This window comes from Phodopus roborovskii, unplaced genomic scaffold, assembly GCF_943737965.1.
Source record: "Phodopus roborovskii unplaced genomic scaffold, PHOROB, whole genome shotgun sequence".
Lineage (NCBI taxonomy): Eukaryota > Metazoa > Chordata > Mammalia > Rodentia > Cricetidae > Phodopus > Phodopus roborovskii.
Window position 1 is genome coordinate 1,784,189 of NW_026125680.1, and position 26,711 is coordinate 1,810,899.

The window sequence follows — 26,711 nt, forward strand, 5'->3', positions numbered from 1 at the left end:
ACCAAACCAAAACAACAACACACCCGCACAACAAAAGAGGGTAACAGAATAGCTTGATCTACAAGATTCCAGCGCCTAACACACTTTAGAGCCTTCCAGAATGTACTTCCTGGTTCATACTTTATTTTGGCAGCCCAGATGTTTTCGTCTCCTTTCTAAATCCGGGTATTCACTTAAAGTATGGGCATAACCCAATGCTGTAAAAGAACTCAAGAAAGTAAATACTGAAATCCCTTCCAGTGAAGATAAAAGGAACAGAAAAGAAAGATGAAGTGGCTGGGAGTGGTGCATATCTGTGATCCTAGCACTTGTGAGGCTAAAGAAGGATCACTATGAGTCCTGCCTGGGCTATAGTCTCCACAAAACAAAACAAAAACCAAAGAAACAAGCAAAAGACAACATGAAAACTGTCAGGGGGCAAAGGAGGGACAGGGCAGATAAAATGACGTGCAAGTTGAAGGTGAAGTCCAGAGCCGAGCCGTGCCAGGCCTCTCACATCAGCAAGCAACGGCGTCGCCTGGAAGGCGTCTTAACAGATCGCCTGGCTCCTTGCCTGTTGTGTCTGATTTTGTAGGGCTGAGGTAAAGTTCAGTGACTGGCATTTTGAAATGCTTCCTGAGGATACTGCTGCTGCTGATCTGGCAAACACATGTTGAGAACCAGGACATTAGAATAATGCTTCTTAATCTTCTAATTGGACTATTGCTGGCAGGTGAGCAGCGCATATAGCATGCAGGTGTTTGCAGCCTGGGGTCTAGGGAAAGAGGCTAGAGTGATGATAATAGAAACAGCAAAGCCAGGGATATCCAGCACTGAGCTGAGCACTTTTACATCTCCTCATTTCATTTTGAAAGGCCAAGTGTGTTTTACCTCTACCTTACAATGTCTCCTTGTTTGTTTTCATACAGAAATAACTTATTCTTCCAAGTCAAAATTCATGGCTTAGTGCTAGATTCTGTCCAGTAGGAGAAACACTGGTCATGCATGGGTGGGTATGTTGGTTAAAATTAAAATGAACTACAATTAACTATTCCTTCCTCAGAAAATATAGCCACGCTTCAAGTGTTCACTAGCCAAAAGTGGCTACTTTGTTGGACAGCATAAAAATAGAACATGGCTAGAGAAAGGTCAGTTGAAATTTATGTTTGTCTTAAGAGTGCAGTAGTGTAGGATTTCAATATCTCATTTTCAACAATGCACGGGTCAGCCCGATACAAAATTAAGAAGCAAATATTGACTATTCTTAAACCAAATACATCTAAAAGACCTATACAGAACACATTCCATTCAACAGCAGAAGACACTTTCTTCTTATGTGCATACGAAATATTCTCCAGGATAGAGTCCATGTATTAGGCTCTTCAAAAAGGCTTAACAAGGTTTAAGAAGATTGCAGTCATAGCAAGTGTGAGAAGAAATTGTGGGAAATGAAAACAAACGGGGAAAGTAAACCCCATGCTTCTGAACAAGCAATCAAAAAAAGGCAAATAAAAGCAAAAAGATAAATATAAAAATAAATTTGTAGGGAAAATGAATGGACTTAGAATAATATTAAGTGAGATCACACAATCTCAGAAAATACCCACATGGTCTCTTATCCTATGCCAAACCTAGGCAATAACATGTGTATATATGCAAACAAATATGCCTGTGGGCTCAGTATGACAAGTATAAAAGAGAACAAGACTAGTAGAGGATAAGGAAGGACTTAACACAGGTAATAAACACAAGTTATGAAAGAGGAAATATGGCCAGTTGTTTATCTAGTTCTAATTCTGCCATGGACTTTTTGGTTTGGGCGATGGTTACGTGCATCAAAATGTAACAAATAGTGAAAGTATAAAATCCAGAAGGAAGTTTCCCAGCTTCCAATTTGTATGGCTATTCTGACTGCACAGAAGTTTGCCAAGATGTACAGACTTGGGTCTGATTAATTTAGTCATGTGTTGTTCATTTTATTTGTAAGTTTTTATAATAAAGTTAATTTAAATTTTTTTTAACAGAAAGAAAAAGGAAAAAAAGAAACATTCCAGACAAGTGACAATAGGACATGACCGACCAATGGGAACAAACACAGTTCTAAGAGGGAAATTTATAGTTATGAAAAAAAGAAGAAAGACCTGAAGCAAATAGCTTCTTTCATTGTAACACCGAAACTCACATGGTGCAGTTGATGGGAACGTCATCTTCATGGGTCATGTTTGTGAGAACTCGGAAGAGTTGCATAAGAATTACAGGTAGAAACTGTATCATGACTTGGATCTCCATGGCATGCAAACACTAAAATAAGTCATTATTAGTTATGGAAACAAACAGAAATATGATCTAATTTCCAAATGTGAAACAATAAGAAAATTAAGTAATGAACTATCAGCTTGCTGAAACATGGGCCTGTGAGGCAAGGGACTTGTTAATGAAAGGGCCCCTTTATTTTGCTGTTTGGATTCTGTGAGCTTTTTGACATGAATGCTTAACTATAAAGATAGCAAGTACAATTTACTTATGGGCTTTGAATAAAAGACAACAGACTTTTGGTAAATCTCAGTGACAGGGTGAGGGTTGGAAAATTTGCCTCCAGGCCTCCTGCTTTCTATCCACTTTCTAAGACAATCTTGGCCCCCAGTTAACCTGATAGGAAGTTAAATGAGCCGCAGTAAAGTACACGTCTATATGTAATTTGCTTTATCCCACGCCATCTATAAAACAGTTTTGCATTTTAATATTCTTTTAAATTTTAATTTCCTTTTCTCAGTGTGTGTGTGTGTGTGTGTGTGTGTGTGTGTGTGTGTGTGTGTGTGTGCGCGCACGCGCACGCGCATTCATGTAGGACCTTACATGGCACAGTGCATGGGTGTAGTCAGAGAACAATCTGCAGGAGTCAGCTCTCTCTTCTATTATATGTATCCCAGAAATCAAACTCCGATGGTCAGGCTTACTACCTTTTCTTCCCACTAAGCTATCTAGCCAGGCTCTAGCACGCTTCTAATACATCTATGTATTTCACATGCTTGTACTCTGTCTCTAATAATGAGGGGTTACAAACATTCAAATGAAGGGTTGATCTATAGTACATATTCATATATACATGGAAATGATACAGTGCTGTTTGCTACATTTCTTTCTTCTTTCCACATCCATTCACTCCATTGGCCGAGAAAAAAGTAAATTCAGTTTTGCTGAGAACGTCTGACATCAATTCTATGTGTAGTGTAGTGCTATGGGAAACACAATGGAGAACAAGCCAAGCCTCCTTACTTAAGGGGAACTCATCATATCTCTTTCCTTTCCTTTTGTTCTGTCTTTATATCCTCACGTGCACCTCCCCTTTCTCAATGATTCACAGGGCAGGTTGGCAAGCTCCAGGAACAGAGGGTTGTTCCTTCAAGGTTTTCCTTCCTTTGCACTCTCTCTCCAACCCTCTCTACTGCTGCCTCCTTTTTTGGGTACCCCTTTAACATTTTTCTAGTTCGTCTGCAGTTTCTCTGCATTTGCAGTATATCCAGCACATTCCTCTTAAATGCTGATTATATTAGACAACATTCTACCAAAATGATTTTGCCTATGGGTACTGAAGATATAATCGTTTCCCACATGCTAGGTAAGCAGTCTCTTGCTGACATACATTCTCAGCCCTCTAGAATGTTTGTGATGTTTTCCCATTACTGTGAACAGTAGCTCTCATTCAGGAGTCACATGGTTTATATGGGTGGTTTAGTGATGTCTGAGGATATTTGTGGCTTTCACAACTTGGGTGTGTGTATGCTACTGGTTTCCATTGGGTAGAGGCCTATAGTTTAGCTAAACATCCTACAACAAAGAACTCTCCTCTCCTACATGTCAATGGTGCTGTCCTTGAGAAACCCTGATCTATGGAATTAAGTTGAATGTATGGAAGACCTAGTCTACGTTTTGAACCTTAAAGCTGATAACTGTTCTTTCAAAGCCAAACTAGTACCACCGATGTGGTACTATATATCATCTGCTTTCTTTCCTTCCTTTTGTCTTTGTTCACAGCTTCTAGCCAAACCCTAATGACTCATCCAAGGCAAATTCAAATCCCCATTTCAATGAAGCCATTTCATTTCCTCACTCAACAGAGGTGTGTTGAGTGTACTTCCAACAGCTAAACAACCTGAACACAGCTCCTACCTTATTCAAGCAGTCCACTGTCTAAAGGGGCAAAGGCACGGGACCGAGTCACGGCAGCACAAACAGCAAATAGGACAGGCACGTGTACAACACGTTTAAAAGACTGGGCTGCGAGTGGGTAGAGAATGTGAGATAAGCAGAAGGGAAACAGCAGGCAGACAAGAAAGACGAGCATTCCATTGAGGACAGAGCTAGCTCCCTGCTACCGCTACACAGCTCTTCTACAATTTATTCTCAACAGCAGCCCAGGTGCTCTTTTTAAAATGCAAATTAGATAATGCCATCATTCTCTTGTTAAAAACAAACCAAACAAAATCAACCGCAAAGGCCAGCCATCATCACGGGCCTTCCACGCGCAGTACACTCTGCGGATGTGCAGGCTCAGCTCTTAGCACCCTCACTCCCCACTAGCTGTTTCCAATGTTCCAGTCACACTGTCTTTCTGCTGTCCTGCAAACACGCCAGTGTAGGGCGGGCTTACCTGCTGTCAGAGTCTGTCCTCACCTACGGCCCTCAGCTTCACTTCAGCTTCTTTTCAGCCTGAAATTGGCATTTTCAGACAGACCTACCCTGACAACTCTGGTCAACCTAGTTCCCGCTAGCCTGTTTTTTTTTTTTTTTTTTTTCTTCACAGTACTCATCTTTTTGATAGATTATTATCTCCCTACCTCGACAAAACTAGGCCAGTCTGAATTTCTCCCAGTTATACTCCCAGCACCCAGAACAAGACCACATCAGGTGCTTACTAAATATTTGGTGAATGATTGAATCAATAAATAAGGCAACAGAGGACAAGACAATTGGAAGTCCCTACTCTACATGGGATTCTCAATAACCTGAATATTTGATGCCTGTAGTCCACATCAATTAAAGACATTTAATCACATATGTCTTTTGATGGTCCTCTGCATTATGAAGAAGTTTCTAGCTAACTTATTTTTTGCGGTGTCTTTAGTAAGGCTGCAATCTCCAAACTGGCAATGGTTCTAAGTTATGCTGTTCTGTAAAGCCCCACGGCACGAACAAAGGGACTAAACACCTAACAAAACTCAAGGAATAAATGAAATCATGAAACTGCTATTTACAGGGACAACAGGTAGAAAGATTTGCCAGGACATTCCTAGGGCCAAGAATCAAGGGATGTGTCTCAGAAAACCAGCTGGAGCACTACAGGAAATCACTTCCACTTAGACTTACAGAAACCTTCACACAAGCTTTCCTGCACTTATTTCTGCAGTCACATGCCATTTCACTTATTGCCACCAGAGGGTGGGTGTGTATTGTATAAATATCAGACACTCCACACCCTTAAAAGCAAATACCAGCGTGCGTTTTGTCAACTTTGAAGAATACCAGTATTTGAAAATGATGTCATAGCCCATACCACTCTGTGCAAATTCTCACAAAGCTCTCTCCAGAGGGAAAAGCAGTAACTTTAACAGAGCAACCATCCATTCATATAGTTGGAATCTTGCAAAATTCCAACTATTGTCCAGTCTAAGGACTGGATTTGAAAGTTACAGGACTATTACTTTTTAAGTTTAAAAGCTGAATGATCATCTCTCCTGAACAAAAATTGAACATTTTTATATGGCAGGCAGAATAGTACTATAAAAAGTAAGGTCAAGCCTGACCTAGTAGCTTTGTTCTATAGTCCCAATCCAGATTGGCAGGATAAGGCAAGGGCCTTGGCAGTTCAATGCCTACCTGGGCTATGTAGTGAGTTAAATACTAGTCTGGGCAACTTAGCAAGAATGTCTTGAGATTAAAAATTAAAAAATAAAATACAGGGCTGAGGAGATAGCTCAGTGGGTAAATTGCTTGCCAGCCCAGGATAAGGACCTGATTTTGATCTCCAGAACCAACATAAAGATCTGGGCATGGTGTTGTCAGCTTTTAATTTCATTGGCAGAGACAGGCAAATCCCTGGAGCTCTCTGGCCTAACCTGGCCAATTTGGTAAGCTGAAAGCCAGTGAGATATTCTGTCTTAAAAGACAAGGTAGACAGCTCCTGAGAAACAGAAGGCAAGATTGCTTTCTGACTTTCATACATACATGTACACATGTGTCTGTACACCCTTACACACACAGTTACCCACACACACATGAACATACACACATACAAAATACCAAAAAGTGAGGCTATAGCTTCATGGTATGGTCTTTAAGTACCTAGAATGTCTGTGGCCCTGGGTTCAATTTCCAAAACAACAACAGCAAAGGAATCAAAGGTAAATCATGCCAAACCCCTGGCAAGGCTTCCTATCTGAACTGCAATCAATCAATCAATCAATCAATCAATCAATCAATCAATCAATAAATAAATGTGCTCACTACAGAAGGCCAGGCCTTCCCATTCTGTGCACCAGCCACACTACACTTCCTGCTCCACAATGCACCACGCCAAGCTCCTCAGGGACTCTGTGCTGGCTGTTCTCAGGTCTTCCCTAGCCATGCACTTAGCTGTTATCTTTCTTTGAGTTGCTGCTCAAATATCACATTATCAGAGGCATCCTCTCTGGCCTCTGTAAGACAGAAAGTCTCGCACATACCTTGTTTCAGTTTACTGCTTCTGCTTTCTCTGGGACAGTGGTCCTCACCCTTCCTAATGCTGTGACCTTTAATACAGTTCCTCATGTTGATGGTCTACACAGTAGTTCTCACCCTTCATAATGCTGTGACCTTTAATATACTTCCTCATGTTGTGATGACACCCAAACATAAAATTATTACATTTGCTACTTCATAACTGTAATTTTGCTACTACTGTAAGTCACCGTATAAATATTTGCTATGTGGGATATCTGATATATGACCCCTGTGGGTCGCAGCCCCACAGGTTGAGAACTGCTGCTTTACAGCATCTCTTATCACCTGATGTGACGTCTCTGCTTGCTCATTACTACGCTCATTCCTTCCACAAGACATGAGGCTTCTTCATAAGACATACTGTGTGTCATGTGTCGGGAACAGTTTTGACCCAGCAGATGAGCTACCTTACTTAAGGCTCACGAGCAAAGAGTATTACTTTTATCCTAATGGACAACGCAGAGGAGTTCTGTGCCTCGCTTAAGGTTAATCACAGACCTAGTAAATCAGTTTAGGATTCCAGACCCACACACTCTGTCTCACGCTGTGCTATTTGTCTAAAAGGGTTTCCTGAGGCCACTGTCGGGCAACAGCATAGGGATAAAGGGAAAGGCTGTACATCAAATCTTCAGATCAAAACACCTCAGATTTTCCACAGCTAACCTCCTCACAAAGCAATGAAAACAAACTGCTCCTAGTCAGGACCTAGGATACTCACCACAGTGCCAGCACAAAGAGAATGAGCCGCCAAACGTTAGGTTCTCTGTCTGCTACAGTACGGTATCCTAAAGACTCCCTCCCCTGTGCCACATGCAGACAATGTTTCTGTCTCTAGTGGGCCCTTGCCATAGTCTCCCACTAATGGGAAAAGGCCCATTTCATACTTTATTACAAAGAGAAGTGTTTTCATTCTTTCTGGCTTTCCCCCCACCAAAGCATGCTCTCCTTTTAGTGGTAGTTAGGAGGAAGAAGCAAGACCCCCCTCCCCCAAGAGCCATCTGTGCAACTAAAATCATGAGGTTTCTAAACCATGGCATCAAATCTGGGCTATAATATTTTCTCCCTAATGTAGCCATGCTGTTGCCTGCTTCTAAACACTCACTTGATGGAGAAGTACAAAAGAGAAAGTGACCTCCTAAGGCCCGAGGGATTTCCAACTGTTTGCCGCTTTCTTTTTTTTTCCATGTCAAAATGCAGCAGCAGAAAGGCATAAAAAAACGAAGCTTTTGGGGAAAGCTGCTGTTCACTTACCTTTAAATATTTAATGAGCTCCCCTGGAACTTCTTTCGAGCCTGACTGAATCAGCTGGCAATGATGGAAGAATTTGTGCACATGCAGATCCTGGAACACAGATGGAAACAGCCATATGAGATTTGATTCATTATCCCCAAGCACACGCTTCCAGCTCTCCCTGATCTGACATCTTGATGGCCTATCTATCTGGGTATTCTAATGCCTGTAGCCATCTCTGCCAATGTATGTTATGTACCTGAAGCCCACTTGACCGCCATACAAAGCAGCATAGCCGGATGAAACTGGTGTGTACCTGAACATACAGGAAGTTGGTAAGCATGCTCAACCAGGTAAACACATCTTAAGCCGTAGAAAAACCCCACTGTGTTCTATCAAATTGAGCAGCTTTTCTATTTTAATGAAATGAGCAGGAACAAAGGTCTGAAATGGCAGGTGAAGAAAGCTCCCAGACAAATATTTTCTGGCATTCAGATCCCAACATTACCACCACACTCTGCTGAGGAGTCCAGTTATTCCATACATCTTGATTTTCTGGACAGTGTGGATCACACCAGGAAGTAGAAAAATGTAAGATGTATTTTGAACTGAAATTCCTAATTGCTATTTTGTGCTGTTGGGGGATGTATATGTTTCTCTTATTGGTTGATGAATAAAACACTGATTGACCAGTAGCCAGGCAGGCAGTATAGGCTGGGCTACCAGACGAGGAGAATTCTGGAGAGGGGACACAGAGAGAGGCTTGAAGGGAGACACCATGTAGCTGCCAAAGGAGTAACATGCCCAATTACAGATAAGCCACAGCCTCGTGGCAATACGTAGTTTAATAGAAATGGGTTGATAATTAAGAGACAGCTAGCCAGTAAGAAGCCTAAGTCACTGGCCAAGCACTTTATAATTATTATAAATCTTTGTGTGTTTATTTGGTGCTAAACAGCTATGGGACCAGACAAGAACGAAACTCCATCTACTGTGCCTTGGCAGAAAGTACCTCTCTTGACAGCATCAGTTTTTTCATGATTAAAATGGTGATAATAGCCTCTACATGCCTTTTAGGGTTCAGTTTCTTCAAGTGGTGGGAGACTAAAAATAATCTAGTTTAATAAGGAAATATATTCCAGTATTCAGATTGAGAAACTTGGGTGCCGCAAATTACCTGTGTATAAATGGTCGATTCTAAGTGGCTCTTAATCTTCAACAAAGGCTTTGCACCGTCTACCCATTTGATATCTGCATTCGATTGCTGCATAGAAAGTACAGCCATGAACATCTATATTATAGCAACAAATACATGAACAACCTACAATACCACCCATGCATTTGAACATATTTCAGAAAGGAAAGTATTTGGTTCATCCAAGCAAATACTGAAGAAAATAAGTGCCCTTTAGAATAAATGCATCCTAAATCATTTTAGATTTCTAGTCCTCTGCAGATTTATATAAATATTCATCAAATGTGAATTACTTAAATACTTAAGGTTTTTTTAAACCACACCCATAATTCAGTTTTAAAAGTTAGTAGAATTACAGCTATAAGCACAGACTTTCCTTATGAAGGAGGACCAACCTTCAGTCCATATTTGAGTATTCCTGTCCCAAACCACACCAGCAGAACTCTGCTTTTAAACATCTGAAACGCAATCATTTCTGCAAATGCAAACATCTCCCTACCCTTCTTGATTCAGCATCGTTCACATTCAAGTAGCCTGGGGGAAGATTGGCTGAGACTGGCAGCTGCTGTTCAAATGTGATAACTCTCCCATCCTTCAGCAAAGGTACCCAGGCAAATCCAACTGCCAAGACAATAAACAACCATAAGAAATGAAAGCACAAATACAATTAGCTACCCAAATGTCTGCAGGCTGGGGAAGAAGGCAAGATAGTGGCGTTTCCAGGGATCTGTATGTGGGAGCCCAGATGACAGGCAACTGTGGAGCAGGGGAGGAACAATGCATTTGGATCATTTCCTAATCCCAGCCTATTCACTAAAAAATTTATTGGCTCTATATCTTGGGCAATAAAAATGGGAGCAACACGCCTTTTCAGTTACAAGAGTTGAGGTGCTGGCCTCATATGATTCATAAATATATTTAAGTTCAAAATGTGCCTCAGTATCACTATCTTTCTATGTTTGGGGATGTTTGGGTAGACTCATGTTTTATAAGGTTCAGGTCACTCTTATCTACTGTTCTACTCAGAGTTCAAAGTTTCATAGTTGACATCGTATCAGACAGTAATCATATGTTACAAAATCTCACATGGCAACCATGGGATATGGGAATATGGAAAATTAAGGTCATTAAGTCAAGGTTATTGCCTACATTGATCCAAGGTAGTAAAAGTGTCAATCATTTTTAGACAGGAAGAGTTGTCCTGACAGGAGGTAGAAGAGGAGTAAGAGGAAAATGTGGCCAGGCGACAGTGTTTATGACTTCAGTCCACTAAGAGATTTCCTGCCATCTCTACATTTCTTAACACTTCTACCCCCAAAGGGAAATCTTGGCTTTCTATTAGAAAACTCATTATGTTTTGCTATACTAACCAGAGCCATCTGTGTTACTCAAGTTGCATAGTGTCAGTATTTCCATTATACAGATTACCCTGGGCTTTGAGTGTTTATAACTCAGCTGTAAAAAATAAAAGAAAAAACAACCTAACCTTGTTCTGAATGGATTTCTGGCAAATGAGAAGGGGTGTTGGCTGAAGAGCTTTTGCAAATTCACTGCTTTCCAAGTCTTTAAAATTCTTTGCATGTCTGTGCACGTATGCACATGTGTGTGCAAGTGTGTTTTTATACTGTAAACATAGAAGTCAACACAAATCTGGTTAGAATGTTTTCAAGTACATGTTTAATCTAACAAATGCTTTTACTCTTTTTTTTTTTTAAATGTTTACAGTGTTCTGCCAGCATGTATCCCTGCAGGCCAGAAGAGGGCACCAGATCTAATTACAGATGGTTGCTGGGAATTGAACCCAGGTCCTCTGGAAGAGCAACCAGTGCTCTTAACTGCTGGACCATCTCTCCAGCCCCATTTTCCTCTTAAAAGCCAAACAAACCATGGCTTCTCTCAGTAGGTTAAAGTCTTTCACAGATGCTATACTATGTCCAAAGGACATTTCCAACGCAACTTCAAAAATGTTTCTCCCAGACTGCTGCTCTCAGAAAAAGCAGAACTGTGACATGTACCACTGGAAATGACAATGTAGGAAGCCTAGGAGGCCTCAATCCTACACAAAGAACTACAGCAACTAAGGACTGCTGAGTAGGAGAAAAAGTCTTGCTCGGGGAAGAGCACATCAACTGGTTATCAAATGCAAACATACATTCAAGTTATGCTATACAGACTGAGCAGGTTGTATTTAGGAATGTATAAACATAATATATGCATGTGCTAACAATTTAAAAAAAGGGTATGAATATGAAAGTAACAAGGAGGGATATATGGAAAGATTTGGAGGGAAGAAGGAAATGATGTAATTATAACATCAACAATAGAAGAAAAAGGCAAATAAAAAAGATGGAAAGAAATGACACCGTTGATGCTCTGAAATTTTGATCGATGGGAAAATTTTTCCAAACTAGAAACTGGAAAAACATTTCTTGTTTTTAGACAATATTTTTCCTCACATAGTTTTTTATTGAGGTATAATTTGTATATATTTTTAGTGAATTTGCAGTTGCTCCATTAACAGGAGCTGCAGAATTTTTTCATTACTCTAAAAAGAAACTCAACCAACCTCAGCAAGCACTACCAATCCCCTTCACTCCCCACCCCTAGAAACCATCAATTCACTTTCTGTCTGCATGACTCTGCTTAGGTGACAGTTTTGCACTGTGCTTTATCAGAGCATGGCCAAGTGTATTCCTTAGTTGAGACTCATAGGCAGCATTTGGAAGCTGTAAAGATATACTACCAAAGCATGCCATCTGGCTCAAGGTAGGAAGCCACTTAAAGGGTGGACAGTTAGAATTGATGAGTGGCAGGAAGAATCACCACCTCATGCTTTGCTGAATATCTTGCCCATTTCTGTCTAGAATTTGGATGAGGAAACTGCAATTTATCACTCTGGAGGAAAGTGCTTGCATGGATTCTCATAGTTCTCACTGTTTTCATCTAATTTCTCCAGGCTCTGCTCTATGTGCAGTTTCAAGGAGGACCCTTAATATTCAGCCCCGCTGCCTGATGTTATCCCTCAGAGATCTCAAGCACCCACCCCCCAACATATTAGTCCTGAACCTGCCACATACTGGTGTATCTTCTTTTCAATTACCTAATTATGAAAGTTCAGATATTTTCCAGGCACAGTAAACACACAGTTATTCCTTGGAATCCTCAGGAGACTTACTGGTCAAAGATTATCCCAGCAATACTAAAATCCATGCGTGCTTGATTTACCTATGTAAATCCATACACACATCTTGTTTATTTCAAAGCATTCCTTGATTACATATACTATCACTGGAATGTAAATGCTATATAAATAATTATTTTACTCCACTGATTAGGGAACAAAAATGGGAAGGGGGGGCTATATGAATTTAGTACACATGCATTTTTTTGGATTTCTGAGACACGGTCTTCTATATACAGTCCTGGATGTCCTGAACTAGCCACGTAGACTAAGCTGGCCTCAAACTTAGAGATTCACCTACCTATGCCTCCCAAGTGTTGGGATTAAAAGCATGTGCCACCACACCCAGCTTCAGAAGCAGTTTTGTTTTGTTTTGTTTTGTTTGAGACAGGGTTTCTCTGTGTAGCCCTTACATGTCCTGGAACTTGCTCCGTAAACCAGGCTGGCCTTAAACTCAGACATTTGCTTGCCTCTGCCCCCAAGTGTTGGGATTAAAGGTGTGTGCCACCATCACTAACTAGCCTTTCAGATGCAATTTTTAAGAATAACATTTACAGGGACTAGGAGACAACTCAGTAAGTAATGTGCCTGCCATGCAAACATGAACATGTGAGTTCAGTCCTTAGAGCCAACATTTTAAAAAGTCAGGTGTGGTGAAGTCCATTTCCCAGCTCATAGTAATGATGGAAGCAAGTGGTGGATCCCTAGGGACTGCAGGCCAGCTGGCCTAGTCTTCTTACCAAGTTCCAGGTCAGTGAGAGATGCTGCCTAGACTAGATGGCACCTAAGAAACAACAGTGAAGATTGGCTTCTGGCCTGGTCATGCATACATGTATTCATATGCACAAGGAAGGAACATATACACACATACAAAATAATACTTTTAACCCACAGATAGTTGTATATATTCACATAGGGTCTTACTGAGAAAGTTTAAACTTTTTCCTTCCTCCTTTTTTTCTTTAAAGACAGGATCTACAGCACAGGTTGGGCTTAAGTTTATGGCAACCCTCGTGCCTCAGCCTCCTACTGCTGCAATTATAGATATGGGCCTCCACACTTGACTTTCCTTTTCTGTAATTCTCCTTTAGTCTTCGCTCCTGATATGGTCATAGTGTACCCTCTTTCTTTTCATGGCCTGGCAAACAGGTCCCCTAATGGTACCCTTCTAGTCTTCCTTCCTTCTTCCTGCTCTAACTCACACCGCTCTTCACTTGGCTTCCTGATCCATTTTCCTCCAAACCAGTCCCCACTGGTGTCTGTCACCCTTCAATAATGCCCCACCTGTCCCCAAGGAAAGTCAAATTCACAGGCTGGCATTCAAGGCTTTTTCCGACAATGGTTTTCATTCAGACGTTTGTGGTTCCCCACTCGGTACCCTACATTTGTTAAGTACTCACAGTTTTCCACCCATATCCCTTATTACTCTGACTCTATAAAAACTCTTCCTTCATCAAAGAATGCCTCACCTTCCAGCCATCATCGAATGACCAAGCTCAATCCCATTCTTTTAGACTTCATTCAAATACCATCTCCTGACAACCTTCCCACTGTCACAGCCACTTGTCCTTTCGCCAGCTGAGTAATGCACTCTTCTGTGTCCACGTATCACAGCTTCCTCAGTGCTCACTATTGAGCACTGAGATTGAGTTGTCAGCACAGAACCCATGTAGCTAACTAGATCATATGCTCAATGAAGATGTGCCCTGAACCTGGTTGGTATTTTGTTCAACTCGACATAAAGTAGAGACATTTGGGAAGAAGAACCCTTAATTGTGGAAATACCTCCTGAGACTGACCTATAGGCAAGTATATGAGGCCTTTTCTTGATTAGTGATTTATAGAGGAGAGCCCAGCTCATTTTGGGCAGTCCCATCCCTGGGCATGTGATCTTGAATTACATAAGAAAGCAGGCTGAGCAAGCCAGTGAGCAGCACTCCTGTGTGTCTCTGCTTTAGTTTCTGCTTCCAGGTTCCTGCTCTGAGTTCTTGTCCTGGCTTCCCTTCATAATGGGCTATAAGTTGCAAACTGAAATAAACCCTCTCCTCCTTGAGTTGCTTTGTGATCATAGTGTTTTATCACATCAATAAAAACCCAAAGGCACGCGCTACATTAGATTATTTTTTACTACATTCCTTATACTATCTACTAATATAGTTCACAGAAAAAATATGCACAGATATTTGCTGAATGAGGGTGCCAAGGCATGCTGACATTCATAGAGTGGAAGTGACACAGGCTATGCTCATAGTCCTTGGATGTTCTCCTAAAACTGTCTTCCACTGGTTTATTTAAAGCCTTTGTGACATGGGATCAGAACTGGTGCCCCCGTACTAAAGCTTATTCAACTTCATTAAATCTGTTCTCATTAGCAACAGGCAGTCCCCAATCTCCCTCCAGCTCACAGATGTCCCTGGCTCTGGGCTCACTCTTCTCTTCCACAATAAGCCTAAGTGGAAAATTCTAGTTGCTGGGCATGTCTACATAAAAGAAATAACAATACCGGGTCATAATATGTGTTTCTCTCTGACAGCAACATTATCCCTTTGTTGCTTTAAGTAGTTTGGCTGTACTGAGGAGCATTTGGAAAAGATATTTGGTGCACATGATAGTAAAATCAACATAGGATTTATCTTTTGCCAATGAACTGTTTTCAGATGAAGCTTGTAATGCTACCCAGGTTGGCCTTGAACTCTGGGCTCAAATAATCCTCTACTCTTAGCTTCTTGAGTAGTTGGGACTATAGGTAAACAACAATGGACTTGGCTTAGGAATGAACTTTGTAACTCAGAAATGGACTCTTTTGGCCAAGGAGTGAAGTAGTTGACAGCTTGATGAAAAGATTTTTATATCCCACAGAAAGAATATATGACCCTGGGTTTGATCCCCAACACCACAGTAAACAAACAAACAAACAAACAAACAAACGAATAGCAGCATACATACCTGGGGTTTCCACTGTGTCCTGCTTTTTGGTTGTTCCTTTTGTGTTGATTTCACAGCTTACATGATAGAAAGTAAAAAGCAAATGGTGTTTTGGGTGCAGGTGAATGGGAAGCTCAATTTTGACCTGAAATGATAATGAAATTACATACAACATGTTGGTCAGTTTCACCATATTGTTCCAAAATACTCCCTGAAGGACAAGCCAAGTGCCAAATAGCAGGCATCATTTCAATATACTTCAAATATTTTTCTGGTCAGTTTCTGTTTCACACCAGTATTCTCCTGAGTTCTGGGGATTCAATACTCTTGTTGACTTAATACTTTATTTCTGTATAGCTCAACGGAGTCCCCCCAGCTTCAATTATACAGCAGGGTTTGCTCAAACACTAGATTAAAAACCATATCCTTACACCCAGGGAAGCTATAACTCAATGCAATCCATTTAAAATGAGCACTGAATTTGAAAACTGACATTTACCTAAGTCATAGTTTGTGCATGAAAAAAACTTATCAATAATGTGCAAATACCATGGCGTTAGGTACCACAAATCAAAGTTCACAAAAAATGTCTACAGAAAAAAATTATTTTTCTTTCTTCCCTCTATTCTTTTCCTTTTTTTTTCCTTGTTTTTATTTTTGTTTTTCTTTTGTTTTTTTTTTTGTTGTTTTGTTTTGTGTTTTGTTTATTGAGATGGGGTTTCTCTGTGTAACAGCCCTGGCTGTCCTGGAACTTGCTGTGTAGATCAGGGTGGCCTCAAACTCACAAAGATCTGCCTCTTGTCTCTGCCTCCTGATTGTTGGGATTAAAGGTGTGTGTCACCACCATCTGGCATGTAACTTTATTCTTGAACAAACAAAAAGAAGTCACAAATGTCTCAAAAATTTAGGTTCAAAAGATGCTTATAAGAAATGATCTCAAGTGAATTCTAATTAGAAACCAATTTCATGCTTATACCTCCTATTAGGAGGTAAGACACAAATTAAAAATTTAAATGATTTGATGTGCATGCCTGTAAACATATATACACATGGTCAAATAAGTGTTTTCTGTCTTTCCTAGTCAATATCTAGTGAGTGAATTAAAAAGTTTTATTATTTTAGCTGTTCTAAAACCATATCTAATTTACTATGTGATCTAGTTCTTTGCACTGGTCATAGAGCTACACATAAAAAACGGTATATTAACCGACTTTTGGTCCAATTATAGTACATACAAGGCATGGCTTAGAGTATTAGCACCAAGGTCTGTTATAGATATACTTCATTACAGAACATGCCTGTTCACAGCATCCAGACCATCTGGGCATCTAATGCTCTACTGCACATAAACATGGACATAGTCTCCCCCCTAGGTAGCAAAAATGCAAGGCACTACTAATTCCTTCCGCACCCCCAAAGAAACCAGAGAAAGGACATTGAGAAAAGAATGAATGAAGCCCAAAGCTGGGGCAGGAGGGTCAATACAGGAGCAGGTGGATAGGAAGAAATCCTGACAGCAGAAGGGATGGTTTCAGACCAAGCCAAGAAGGGAGGCTTTAGGGCCCAGGCAGACAGAATGAAGCATCTGGCCCAGGATGTTCATTCAGGCCATGTGCAAACACTAGGAAATCAAAATCAGTCTGCAGATTTGGATAAGCAAATACATAGAGGCTAGAAGAGGTTGTGACTGAGGCACACAGGGCAATGCAAAGTGATTCAGAGTAGAGAAGCAACAAGAAAGAAAGAGCCAGAGAGGTCAGAAGAGAACACCATAGCACTCCTATTTGTAGCCATCCCAGTGAGGTGCGCAGAGCAGCCAGTGGGATTGTGGTACCCAGCCAGGCATCTTTTGAGATGACATTTTCTATTTTCATGGAACAAAACATTCAAGGATTTCTTGGGCAGATTAATGGCTTAAAAATTAAAAAAAAAAAAAATAGCAAGGGCTGCATTTTTTAAATACTGAAATGATATGTTTTTACCTCATCATAGAACTCTGGATTTTGGTTGTGATGTGAGACCACGGCATAAGCATTTGTAGTAAAAACAGACCCTGCAGGTTTTCCATAAATGCACTGCAAAAGAAGGAAACAGAGTAAAATGGTGGTCTTTTTCTAAGTCAACACACTAAATTTTTTTTTTAAAAAAAAATCAAATGGCTAGTAATCTGCAGACAATTTTATTGTTCCCTCACATTTTAAAGCCCCCTTCTGATGTAGTAGCCTTGGTTGGCCTAGAACTCACTACATAGAGCAGAATCATCACCAACTCACAGAGATCTGCATTCTACCTCTCAGGTGCTGGAGTTAAAGGTGTGCCCAGATTCTTTTTACATTTTTAATGTGTCATATTATTGGGCACAATTTTTTTTCAAAATCACTCATTTTCTGATATTAGACATAAGGCTTTTTATAGTTCCTTGGAATGTTCTGGAATGTTCCCATTTCATGACTACTCTGATTGTTCTTTTACTTCCATTGACCCAATAAGCTTAAGGATGACTATAGAACTAACAGGCCAAGTTGCTAACAGCTGATACTCTGAAGTGAGCCTCTAGGCCAGCTAAGAAATGAGACTGAGACTCCATGAGCACACAGCCAATTCTCCTGAAACAGAGTTATCAAGACATTTTCTCAGAACTACTGAAAAGTAACCAAAAGGTTTCTAAAGAATATCAAAGGATGCTGCAGGAAGGAAAGGGAACTGGTTGTTCTCATTTCCAGTGAAGAGACAAGTGAAGGGAAAAAAAAAATTCCCTGCATTTGAGCCAGTTAATCTTTAAGAGTTATTTATTTATTATGTGTACAATGTTCTGCCTGCAAGTATGCCTGCACTCCAGAAGAGGGCGCCAGATCCCATTACAGATGGTTATGCACCCTGTGGTTGCTAGGAATTGAACTCAGAACCCCTGGAAGAGCGTCTAGTGCTCTTAACCACTGAGCCATCTCTCCAGCCTAATCCAGCTAATCTTTAATGTTCTCTTTGAGAAAAGGGGCTTCCTTCAAACATAGGAGTAATACAATATTCAACTATTTAGTTGAGAGTGCACAGGTAGTTTTCTCTGGTGGGTTTGAGTATAACTACTCATCAATTTGACTTGGACTCAAGCTGGAAGCTAGGAACCAGACACACGCTCGGTGATGGCTACATGGTTTGGGTTTTTGTCTTAGGTTTGTGATCACTAGGTTTGGATAGGGAAACCATAGAGGCACTTGCATGATGCTGAGTATCCACGGCTGCACTGGACTAGAGACTAAGACTCTGCCTTACGGAGATCACAGATCTAAGTTGGAAGGCACTGTTTGGCCAGTCGTGGGGCACAAGTCTTAGCTCAGATCAAAGCCGTCATGGTATGTCTCTGTCAGCTCAAAAAGCATCTTTAGGTTTCAAAGAGAAAGGAATTTAAGGTCTCCTAATGGTAACATTATAAGGTCCCCTGAAGAGAACATTACAAACTATTGAGTCATTAAAAAAAAAAAAAAAAGACATCAAGATTAGGCCACAGAGCAATGAAAAGTCAAGCAAAGCTAATGCCAAAACTGAATGAATCAACCTATCCACTCTTCCCTTTTCAAGATGGAACCCAGGGCCTTATGCATGCTAAGCAAGTACACCCTACTAGAGAGCAATACCACCATATAGATAAACATCCCCATCACAAATTCACCCATCTTCCCAGGTGCATATCCACCCTACTTTGTAATATACGGTCACTTAACCAAACCCTTTAGTTCACATGTAATAGAAAATGAAATTACCTTTGTCATCTAACATTTTTTTGTTGAAATTTAAAGAGATTAAACTTATAACATGCCACCACCAAGTACTAAAATTTTCATCTCCATATTCTCATCCCAAAATACACTCTGATGAACACCAGAAACAAACCTTTAGTGCTGATGCGTCACTTTCATCCGAATCCCGGAATTCCACACAGACGGCAATGTTCCTAGCCTAAAATCAGCCAAAGTGAGTCACACAGTGAGTAGATGACAAATAACATTGCATATGCCAAGAATGTATAGTTTCCTTACCTTGGCAAATGATTTCTGGCTGTCATATTTTAATTGCAAGGGATAGACATACAGATGGTTTTTGTAAATAGTGAATGGATAACAATATTTTGTCATTTCTGGAACAAACTCTTCAACTTCCACAGTAATATTTTGACAATTCTTTTCAAAAGGCTTCAGGGGCACATATGAAGAGGTAATACAATCTATAGTAGGAAAAAATAAGCAGGCACAGCACATGTAATTTGATAGACATTAACAAATTCCTGCATTAGTAAAAATATACATGGATTATGTTTGCAAAGAGTCACTTCAAAACAGGATTCTTGATTGGCAACAAAAGGCCAAACTCTTAAGAAGATGAAAAGGGACACAACGGAGTGCTGATTTTCATGGAATCCTTTACACCAGACATGGGCTGCTATTTCATTCTCAGCAGCGAGTGACTTGAAAAATAGAACACACCATAATTTTGACAAATTTAAGCGGCAAAGAAACTCACCGCATTTTCCCTCCCGTGGCTGCAATTTTAGCTTTTGCTGCAAGTTTTTATTGGTATCAGGGAAAGCAATAAGAGTAAAATTATGCTTCCAACTAGCTCATGGAGAGTCATTTTTTAAAAGTTAACTTAGCGCAGGTGCAACTTTTCACTAAAGAAATAATGGACGCCTTTTGAAATTGAAGACCTTACGATGTGTTACCAATAATAAAATGAAAGCCACAAAGTTTCTGAGCAGTTTAACCACAAGTTTGTGAAGCTGCCAGTATAGTAATGGTTATGAGCATACAGGGGATGGGACACTGTCCTTACTGTGACATACAGCCATATGGATGGACAAGGAAGACCTAGGCTAAAATGAGCATAAGCATTTTGGTTGCTTTAATGATAGAACTTTGGTTGTTCTATTAATAGAACTTCTGAAGGCACAGAACAAAGGTTTACAATGGCAATCGATCATTCCACTACCTACAGATAACTAGCATGGGCATTTGAGTGTGCCATCCTTACTCTTCTTTCTATGTACATTTTATGTAGCAAAATGAAAATCCTGTGGCATGCATACAACTCAATCTTGATTATTTACATTTTATCTGATATCTCATTGAACAAATTATAAGCACCAATCTGAATCATAGCAACAAGTTTTATGGTACCGGTGTGCCATAAATACTTATTTTGATTCTATTAATTTCCAAGTTCCCTCAAATGGAAAGAATGTTGCAAAGAACATATATATGTATATGCATAAGCTCCTGCCTATACTTCAATTATTTCATTAAAGATTTATTTTATTAGTTACTTGTGTGTGTACACATGACTGCAGGTGCCCACAAAGGCCAAGTTGTCAGATTTCCTGAAGCTGGAGTGACAGGTGTTTGTGAACAGAGAGATGTGGCTACTGGAACCTGAAGTTGGGTCCTGTGGAAGAGTAGCAAGTGCTCTGAACTACTGGGCCATCTCTCCATTTTCCTTACATGTTTTAAAATTCAAATAGACTATTGCTCCCTGTGGATAACCCTTTAGTGATTGCTCAATGTACTTAAAAATAAAATGCAAATCTAAGGTGTTACCATAGTCTATACAGTTCTCTGTATTTTCTTCTACTTCCATTTCCTATTCCATTGTTCCCACCATATCCTACCACAGAGCCACACCGGCTTCCTCTCCATTCATACAAATCAAAATTGTTTTGTATGGACTCTGTTGCCATCTCAAGGTCTTTACAATATATAGGATGCCCTCAGTTTGCAGTGTATAACCCCGAACAGCCTTTGCTGGCTAGCGCCTTCCCTTGTTGGTTAGGGCAGCCCTAGGAAATTAAGACACCTTGCAAACCGACAGTAAACTATTGATAAATACCCACGTTCCAATGACAACTGTCAATGTGTATTTGCAATGCTTTCTTACTTGGTAAATCTACAGGAACACATTCCACTGTGATGTTCAGCTGTCCAGGGATAATCTGCAATTTTGTCTTTTCTGGCCTAGGTATAAAGCAAGAATATTTTAGGGTTAAAAATGATGATTGTTACATGGATTAGTTATCTAAAATCCAACTCAATTTTTTTTAGCGTTCAGTTTTGCCTATTTATAACTCACATACATAACTTTAAGAGATTGATAACTCTCCACTTCATTCATTCAGAACAGTAACAACACACACTTACTTTTTGTATTCTGACAGCAACTTCAGAATGTCTTCATTTGAAAGCTTGCTACTGTCTTGCTTATACAAAGGGGAAAATCTCCCATCCAGATCCAGAGAGCCCTGAATGTCTTTGAAAATGGGTCTAGAACAGTAGTAGAAAAGCTTTATAAACAATGTTGGAAGTACCAATAAATTCAACCAGTACTAGTGAGAACGCAAAACTGTAAAAGGGTAATGGCAATGCTTTGGTAAGCTCTCACAAAGGCAAGCTCGCAGCACCTACCCTAGAGCCCTGCTCCTCTATTTCTAGGCATGCTTGCACATGCTACCTGGATGCGCGCCACAGATGTCTTTGCTAGAATGCCAAACTGGTAATAAATCAGAAATGGACAAACTGGTATCTCCATAGTACAATGCCACCCAAAATATCCAAAATGAATCCCATATAACATGGGTGAATCTCAAAAATATGCTGAGCATTAGTAACCAACCCCAAGAATACATGCTGCAGGATTCTACTTTTATGATACCTTCAGGACAGATAAAACATTATCTACTGTGACGAATAGATGGGTAACGGTGACTGGACAGGTCCATGAGGAACCTTCTGAGGAAAAACAATCCTTATATACCTTATCAGTCATGGTTAACCTGGTCGTTACATTTGTGAACTTTTAGTAAAGTGGCTTCTTAAAAGGTATGTATATTATCAAAAGTGATATACTTTATGACCATAAACTGATTTTTTTTTTTTTTTTGGTTATTTGAAACCAAATTTCTCTGTGTAGCTTTGTAGACCAAGCTGGCCTCTAACTCACAGAGATCCACTGCCTCTGCCTTCTGAGTGCTGGAATTAAAGGCACATGGATTACCACACCTAGCCTCTTCTATCATTTTTAAAGTAATTTATTTATTTTTATTATGCGCATTGGTGTTTTTGCCTGCATGTATGTCTGTGTGAGGGTGTCAGATCTTGCAGTTACAGACAGTCATTAGCTGTCATGTGGGTGTTGGGAATTGAACCCAGGTCTCCATGTCCTTATCTCAAAGATGGAGCAAAGATTATAGGCAGTGCATGCCTATAATCCCAGCATTCAGAAGTCAGGGGCATGAAGATTGCTGCAAGTTTGAGGCCAGCCTGATCAACATAGTAGTGAGCCCTAGGCTAAGCAGAGTTACATGGCAAAACTGTATTTCAAAAGATAATAAGTAAACAAAATATGCATTAAGTACTTAGATCAGTGTGTTCTGAACAGAGTTAACACTTAATGAGTATTAATAATAAACAGTAGTGGCAGCAGCAAATGCACTTTTAAGATGGAGGCATTACAAGTAATTATAATGTCTGTATTTATTTATAAGTCATACTTTACCTTCTAGACTGCTGACCTGCATTAGTTTTTGCCATTCACCTGTCCTTGGCAATCATTGGTTTTAACCAGTATATAAAACAAGGAAAATAGTGCCTTCTCATCTGTCAGTACATGAAATAATTCAACAGCCTTACCCCAAGTGAAATGGTTATAGATAGTGACAAAAGAGATGATTCACTTCAAATCTCCTACCTTGTGCTCTTCCCCAGCACATAGTGAACATAACTGATTGAATTATTCAGAACATGGTGCCCTTTCCCAAGAACTCCCAGTCAGTTGTACAGGCTGTACCACAAACAAGCTGATGAATTTCCACTTTGAAGTGGGTAAGCAAGAAACAGGCTTCAAGCCCTCATTGCCTATAGATTTGCAAGACTTGGATGAAATGCCTTCATAAACTACAATAGCATGAGAATAACAGAAAATGTTTGTTTTTGAATACACCATTTCCAAAGGGTTGGCTGAGTTTGTCACCAGGAAACAAGAAAGCCTATTAATTATAAGATTGCACTTTATGACTGCATTCTTTGTCATCGAATATTTAGTACATATTCCACAATGATAATGTGATCATTTTTAAAACCATAAACTTGGCCAACTCTGGAAAAACTGGGTATATTGTACATAATTCTTTACACATTTTAGTTCTCTGGGGGAAAAGTCTATCCCTTTACCAGTGAGCTGTGTTAAATAAAACCTAAGATTAAGTGGCATCCATCAGATTAACCCAAGCCAAAAAATAATTCCCTAAAGCAAGGGTACATAAACACAAGCGGGGTTGGGAAAGGGGTCTTGGACGCACAGCAAATTCTAAAGAAAGAAGCTGTACACCCCAAGTGTCCCAAAACACAACTGGCCTGCCAGAAATAGACCACTGAATTGCTGGTAAGGACACTGGCCCCCAACTTCACAGACGGCTGAAAACAGAAGGGTCAGGATTTTGTTTACACAAACCTGGCTGCCCAAGCAAAGGGCATTCTGTATTGTCCCAGGCGACTGCACACTTGTTTGGCTGTCCTGTGTACCTTCTGGGCTGTCTACGGTAAGAAAGAAGAAGGGGAGTTTATATTTGTTCAGTTGGCCATGGACTCACCCCCATGCTCCCCTCAAGTCATCATCATAAAACACAAAAATCTAGAAGGAAACATCTATAAATGCATAAAATAGTAAGATATATCCCTGCTACCCATTTTCCAGGACTAAAGGATCTCTTTCAAAATCCTGGGGGGTGGGGAGTTGGTTTAGGGGGTTGTAACTGGAGATCAAACCAGAGGCAAATCTCTAACCAAAAAGTAATTCTTTTAGGCATGTTCTTTTCTCCACAGAAGACAGACTAAAAAGATATAGGAATTCTTTGCATCTCAACCTTCTGCGAGGAACACTTTGAGCAGTATTAACATGTATTTCCTTTCATGCTGCTGGCAGATACTTATTCATGGAAGAAGTTTGTTCCAGATACAGTTGACCTTTCTACTCCCAAAATAAGGGACAAGTGACCAGGGTCAATGCAATTAGTCTCATGTGGGTAGCAGCTGTTGTTTGAACAGGCAGTGAGAGATGGCAAAGCCTGTCTATAAGGCCTAAATTGGCTATAAAGCATCTATCCCTAGGGATACAAAATGCAAGATACTTTTGTATACTTTGCTTTTAAACCCCCCCCCCAAATGAGTCATATCTCCTCGGCATCTTCTACTTTATAAATATTATTTGGATACAGGAAAACACAACATACAATAGATCGATGGATCTTAAACACACAAGGATTGTGGTGCTGTGAATGACTTGTTCCACAACACTTCCCTTCCCTGGGTCTCAGATTTCTTATTTATAGCATGAGGGGGACAGTAGTCAATCAAATGGATTCTAAAGAGTCAGGTGCCATGATCTAGAGATATGTGGATAATGACAAAAATAGCCATTTAAGAACATTCGGAAAGAACAATGAAAAATCCCCACCATGTAATATGTCAACACATCATGCAAGAAAGGAATAACCAGGAAAAGTATAAAGGATGAAATGGACCACAGTGACTGGCAGCCCTTTGAAGTCAATACATTGATGAGGTGCTCACTGCCTAGCCTCACTGCATCAGAGACAGGAGTGGACGTAGGTACAGCTTTCTATAGCAGACAATGTGAAAAGTCCTCAGAGAATATAAATATTTTCTTGTCAAAAACTCACAGACAGTGCCATTTAACATATTGGTAAAATGTAAGTTCTCTACTAAGCAGGAATATTTACAAACAGTGTTTTAAAATACCTTTATTGGATCGGAGTTTTTGATGTAGGGCTCTGCACAGTGTGTGATGTTTCCCTGCAACACCTTTTCAATTCTCACAACTAGAAAAATTTCAGGATGTGGATTCGTGACTGAGAAGATTCCCTGGGGGAAAATGACTTCTGTTAGATATTTTCATGCAACATACATATGGCTGTTTGGCAACTGATATCTTGTAATGTGGAGAGTACAGAATGTTGATATTCAACACAGGATCATGTCCAGGATTCTAGGAATAGGTAGAAAATTTTTGTTATTTGGGGGACTTTTGGAGACAGGGTCTAGCTATATAGTGCCCAGGCTAGGTTTGAACTCGAAACAATCCTCTTGCCCCTGACCCCTGAATGCTGGAGCACACATATGCCAGGCCTGCACCACCACATCCAGAGAGTAATGCTGGCTGCTTCCCATGTCCCTTTCAAAATGCAGTCCCTAATTTTTCCTAGCTTCACCGGTGTTCAGTCCCTGACTTACAAGTTTCACTATGTTGCCACATTCCTTCTGTTTGGCTGTTTTGCTACGTGAGTTCTGACACCTAATGAATACAATAAAGCTTGTTAGGTTGAATTGACATATGCTAAAGATAACGTGTGCCTCCCAAGTAGCTATAACTACTGAGCAGTTCACTCACAATTCACACTGAATGCAATGAAGAAGGAAGACCACACTTCGATGGGACTGAGAAGATGGCCCCAGTGATAGTTAAAGTGTTTGCCACACAAGCAGGAGCACCTGAATTTGACAGTCACGTAAAGCCAGGACTACTGTAATCCTAGCGCTTGGGGGAGACGGTAGATCCCTGGGGTTCATTGGCCAATGAGTCCAGCTGAATGAGAGAACTCCCAGCTTCACTAAGAGTTGCTGACTCAAAAAATAAAGTGGAAGGGAAGAAAGTTGGCTCATGCTCTTCTTGTGAGGGCCAAGAGTTCAGTTCACAGCACCATCATTGGGCGTGGGGCTCACAACTACAACTGCCTGTATCTCCAGCTCCAAGAGCCTACATGGACACTCAGAACCATTTGCTCATATATGCAAATATCAACACACACACACACACACACACACACACACACACATTTAAAAACAAAAAAGTAAAATCTCATTGAAAAAGAAAAACTAAGGTAGAGTATAAGGAGTAAGTTTTTTTCTGCCCGCCGCTGGTCTGGTCTGGGGCTGGTGCAGCGGCAGGACCAGACCAGCAGCGGGCGGGAAAACCTTACTCCTTACAGTAGAGAATGATTGAAGAGGACACCATCATTGACCTCTGACCACCACCCGCGCATGCCCATGTACATACACATACCCTCATGCAAATTTACAGGCAACACACACGCTAAACTTTATTTTGGAAAACTCTTCGGTTTAAAGTCACGAATGGGAATACAGCAAAGTTACATCACTTTCTTTGAATGTGTGTAGAATAACCATGCCCTCCTTTGCCTTTTCAAAACAAGAAAAAGACAAAAAATACCTCTAAATACTGTTAGTGGTTTTTGTCTCTCACTTGAATAAACAAATGAATCTGAATAGAATAATTCATTGTTGGGTCTTTACCAGGTTTTATTTTCCTGTTTGGTGTATTATCAAGTTTGCTAATATATTGCTTTCTAATTTTAAAAGCATTTCA

At 40.2% G+C, this 26,711-nt stretch overlaps 1 protein-coding gene across 2 annotated transcripts in view; it reads right to left on the bottom strand.

Moving 5' to 3' along the window:
- The window catches only part of Dock11 (dedicator of cytokinesis 11), a 181,867-nt gene that overhangs the window by 72,534 nt on the left and 82,622 nt on the right, over positions 1 to 26,711 (bottom strand). For both annotated transcript variants that reach the window (XM_051178430.1, XM_051178429.1), the window contains exons 13-24: positions 25,067 to 25,189; positions 23,760 to 23,842; positions 21,452 to 21,574; positions 21,192 to 21,268; positions 19,304 to 19,488; positions 19,158 to 19,223; positions 17,252 to 17,344; positions 15,291 to 15,414; positions 9,663 to 9,784; positions 9,146 to 9,232; positions 7,990 to 8,079; positions 2,162 to 2,280 (exon numbers count right to left, since the gene is read on the bottom strand). In XM_051178430.1, coding sequence (XP_051034387.1) covers positions 2,162 to 2,280; positions 7,990 to 8,079; positions 9,146 to 9,232; positions 9,663 to 9,784; positions 15,291 to 15,414; positions 17,252 to 17,344; positions 19,158 to 19,223; positions 19,304 to 19,488; positions 21,192 to 21,268; positions 21,452 to 21,574; positions 23,760 to 23,842; positions 25,067 to 25,189 — 1,292 coding nt within the window. The remainder of the gene's footprint in view (positions 1 to 2,161; positions 2,281 to 7,989; positions 8,080 to 9,145; positions 9,233 to 9,662; positions 9,785 to 15,290; positions 15,415 to 17,251; positions 17,345 to 19,157; positions 19,224 to 19,303; positions 19,489 to 21,191; positions 21,269 to 21,451; positions 21,575 to 23,759; positions 23,843 to 25,066; positions 25,190 to 26,711) is intronic.